Consider the following 4243-nt stretch of genomic DNA (forward strand, 5'->3'; position numbering starts at 1 on the left):
AACACTTATCCACTGAATCTTGTTCTGTTAGGTGGAGACCTCTACCAAGAGAATCTTGCTTTTTTTCTATGGAAACAACTTATTAAGGAAAACATGAAAGGAATTCAGCGAACCTTGCTGTGCCAAGGACCGGTGGAAATCACGAGCTACAACAAAAGGAAGAAAAGATATCTATCCTTATTTAATGATGTTTTGGTTGTGTCTAGTAACCTGTGAGTATATGCAACATGTATTCCTTACTATGAGAAACTATACTTTAATTAGGCCTTTTTGTACAAAAATAACCTATGTCCTTTTACTTCTTTTTTTAAAAAGATTATAATTCATTTCTTCATGATTACAATTTCTCTTTCCTCTACCATGGTTTAGGTTTGGTGGACACTCCCCTACATGTTTGTCAATTTGTTTTAACAAAAGTTTTAGACACAATTTTAAAAAAAGAATTATTTAAGGTGCTCTCCTGTTACCAACGTGGTAAGTTTGGCTGTCAACCCTGATCAGTCACTGTAATCTCCCAGCATAGAAAATGATAGTTTCTGACTGATGCAGGCTCAAATGAAGTGAATGGCCTGGCAGCCTTTCAATCTGTCCATCTTTCTTGTCATTTCTACTCAACTCACCTTCAGTCTACAGATGGAAATACATTTTTAAGAAAGATAGTAATCGACTCATTTGAATTAAAAACTTATATATACTGATAGTGTACCTTTTACGTGTACCTTTTAAGTACCTTTTAAGTGAAATTCACTTTGATTTTTGAGAGTAAAGGAAACTAGAATGACTGTTTTTCTTGAAAGGCCGTCTATTTTTCCACTTATGCTGTGTAGTGATAATAGGGAAAACTATTTTGAGAGTGTCATTCACATTATGGAAAGAGCATTATTAGTCTCATAGGAGATGATTGTCATTATTACCATTTTCAAGGAAGATTATCTCTTATTAGGCCTATTGAAATTAGAGGTTTTAGGTTTAGGCATTTCTTCTGAATTATGATTCATATATACACATATATGTATATTATATGTATATGTACAAACACATGTCTTGTGGTGGAAAGAAAATGTAAGTATGAATGTTTCATATGATTGATATATGTGTTTGTATGATTGTGTATAAGTGTGTATGTACACATTCTTTAGTAAATATTATATAACATGCTTTAATTTTGACCATTCCGTGTTATGTTACATAGGGTGGAAAATCATTCACTGTAGTATGATGTTTCAAAACATCACACATTTGAAGTTTAGATAGGCTTATATATGCAATTTTTGGATTAGCAATTTTTGGATCAGTGTTTAGTTTTGTGTCATGTTTTCTCCTGAATATGAGAGAGGCAGAGTCAGTATCTTCAGTTTTGAATCAAAATATTAGCTTAAGTGTCCAACACAGAGTTACATACCCAATAACACACACACACACACACACAGACAAACAGAGGTAACATGCAGTCTATCATAAAAACATAGAACAGTCATGAGTCTTGGAAGGATTCTGTCAAAAGATAAAAGAGAAAATAGAGAGCAACAAAAAAATAATGAGAACCCTTTATGTGAATTTCTCAAAAGACAAACTCCACATAAAAGATATGATGAAAATACAAAAGTTATGCTTATAAGATTATTATTTCTTACAAACAATTTGGTAAGATCAGAATGCTTGATTGGAAAACATAATTCTAATAATTTGTTTAAAATATTAGGATAATTAATCATCTTTTTGTATACTTGTATGGGATGTGCATTGTACATTTACTAAAGAAGCCATTGTAGTGAGCAGATGTGACTTCCTAGTATACAGAGAAGGACAATGGAAAGTGAATTTGATTCAGTCATACAACATTTCCACATTATTTATTTTGGAACAATGATTAAATCGAATTAATTAAAATACAAAATTTTTAACTAACATTTTTTTGGTATGAATTTTAAGGAAATAAAGCAAAATGCTTACAAATTGACAAAATTAAGGGAAGAAACCTTGAAACACATGGCTTTCTAATATTGACATGTATATAAATACACACACATATTTATAGTATAGTCATTCACATTCTCCAATCAGAAACAATCAGGCTATGTCAATTTGTGTGCATTGAGAAGCTTGTATCCTCCAGTAACTTCTTCAACACATGATTTGTTGAATTCCCTCTACCATGGTTTGAACTGTGTCTGAGTGATAAAATGGAGGAGTCCTCTTCTGCTCTGGGACAGGAAGAACTGGGTATTTCTACAAGCAATTACAACTACAATGCAAATGAAACTAACAGAGATACTTGATTCTCTTTCTAGGAAAAAGAAAAAGTTTAAGATAAAATACATCTTCCCACTGAACAACCTGTGGGTTGTGAATGATGTAGTCCTTTTCAGGAGAAAGGAAAACTGTAGTTCCAGGACCCTTTTCCTCTCATGTTGCGTTGAAAATTTTTTTGCCACCTTTCGGTAAGACCTACAGTTTGAACCTGTATTCACTATAGGATAGCTTTATCAATTGAAGGCCAATTAATGCTTCATAATTCACAGTTTAAACCAAATTAACCAGAATGTTTGCAAAATACAAATCCATTTAAGCCTGATTGTATACAGGTTGCCAACTCAAAATTTTCCCTTATATGATGGTTCTAGTGTGTTCCCCAATTGGGAAACATCACCTTCAGTGTTCACATGCAACATCACCTTCAGTGTTCACATGCAGAGATTCCTGATCACAGCATCAGAACCAACCCTTAAATATCACCAAGTACCAATAAGTTTTCCTGTGATAATATCACTTTTTATTTTACTGACATTAAATAAGTTATGTATGTGTGTGTGTGTGTAAGTTGAGGGGTAGAAGCATAATCCACCCTTCTGATAAAAATGGTTGCACCTGGAGAATAGACTGGGTGAACAGTTAATGCAGAAACAAGAATATGCCAGTCTTTGTGCAAGAATGAGTCCATGCTTCCATAGGAAATCAGGTTGAGTTAGACATGTTTGAACCATGGCTAAAGTGAAAAGAAAATTCTGTGAATGGAAGATTTTGAAGCCTGGGTAATTATTTTCAGGAAGAAGAAACAAGGTATACATAATTTACAGATGGAAAAACTATACCTGACATAGAGTTGTGAGCATAGGGAAGAGTAATAGTGCATTGGGTAAGGGTTGCTGTTTGGATAAGAAAAACATTGAGCAACAAGATAATGTTGATGACTATAAGACACTGTGAATGTGTCAAATATTAATGAGTTCTAACTGATTCAACATAGAATTTGCAGTTATAAAATGTTAGCATTGTGAGTTCATCTTTAATCCATTTTAATTTTGAGTATTACATGCTAAAGTGGAATAGTGGTGGGCTTATTAATTTGTATTCAGGAGAGTTAATGGGATGACACACAGATGAAACACTAGTTTCTAGGATCTCCTGTCTTGTATGCTAATTCTGTAATTCCCACAAGGAAATAAACAATATTTATTTTCTTAATAGATGTTCTCCCTGGGTTAAGTGTGTTCTAACCAAAGGTCATATAACTATGTTTTAGTGTGAATAATGGTACATTATTCTATGTGAACATGGCCTCATGATGAGAGGACACTTTTTTTTTTCTTTCTTCCTTTCTTTTTGTTGGTATACACCTTTATTTTTTTTAATTAATTTTTTATTGGATTGTTTTTTACATTTTATATGTTATCCTCTTTCTCCATTTCCCCCCACCCAGAAAACCCTTATCCCATCCTCCCCTTTTACTGCTTCTATGAGGATGTGCGCCAACCCACCCACCCACTCCCACCTCCCTGCCCTCAAATTCCCCCGCACTCGGGCATCCAGGCTTCACAGAACCAAGGACCTCCTTTCCTACCTATGCCTGACAACTAACTATCCTTTTATATATATGAAATTGAAGCTAGAAGTAATTGCTGGCCCAGGGATAGTCACACAGCTTTTGGAACATAGTCAAGTCTTTACACTCCCAACTAGCTTCCACACTCTATTCAACTTCCTGTCATACAAGTGTTCCATGAAACATGTCTTCCAGAAGGGCTGTCATGTGGGGAATACAATCTACCCATGCTCCCTCATTGTGGCCTTGGGTTTATAATGATTTTTATGTGCAATAAGCTTAAAAGTTGTATCATTATCAAGTCTCTAATCCTGTTTTTCACTTTTAACATTACAGTTCGAAAGAACAGAAAGATCAGTGGTACTATTTTCTGAAAAGGTATTTTACTTGTGATTATACTTTAACTCTGTAACTGATATG

At 34.0% G+C, this 4243-nt stretch overlaps 1 protein-coding gene across 1 annotated transcript; it reads left to right on the forward strand.

Annotated features, from left to right (window-relative positions):
- Positions 1-28: 28 nt before the first annotated feature.
- LOC114634810 (rho GTPase-activating protein 20-like) lies at positions 29-4235 on the forward strand. The gene is made up of 3 exons (XM_028783416.1): positions 29-212; positions 2292-2441; positions 4160-4235. Exons 1-3 carry the CDS (start codon positions 94-96, stop codon positions 4233-4235), a joined length of 345 nt encoding a protein of 114 aa, XP_028639249.1. The 5' UTR covers positions 29-93.
- Positions 4236-4243: the final 8 nt, after the last annotated feature.

This window comes from Grammomys surdaster, unplaced genomic scaffold (genome assembly GCF_004785775.1).
Source record: "Grammomys surdaster isolate TR1022 unplaced genomic scaffold, NIH_TR_1.0 1107, whole genome shotgun sequence".
Classification (NCBI taxonomy): domain Eukaryota; kingdom Metazoa; phylum Chordata; class Mammalia; order Rodentia; family Muridae; genus Grammomys; species Grammomys surdaster.

Coding starts and splice junctions, on each gene's coding strand:
- LOC114634810 (XM_028783416.1), top strand. CDS start 94: ATGAAAGGAATTCAGCGAACCTTGCTGTGCCAAGGACCGGTGGAAATC. Junction 213..2,291: donor TTGGTTGTGTCTAGTAACCT/GTGAGTATATGC, acceptor TTCTCTTTCTAG/GAAAAAGAAAAAGTTTAAGA. Junction 2,442..4,159: donor AATTTTTTTGCCACCTTTCG/GTAAGACCTACA, acceptor TTAACATTACAG/TTCGAAAGAACAGAAAGATC.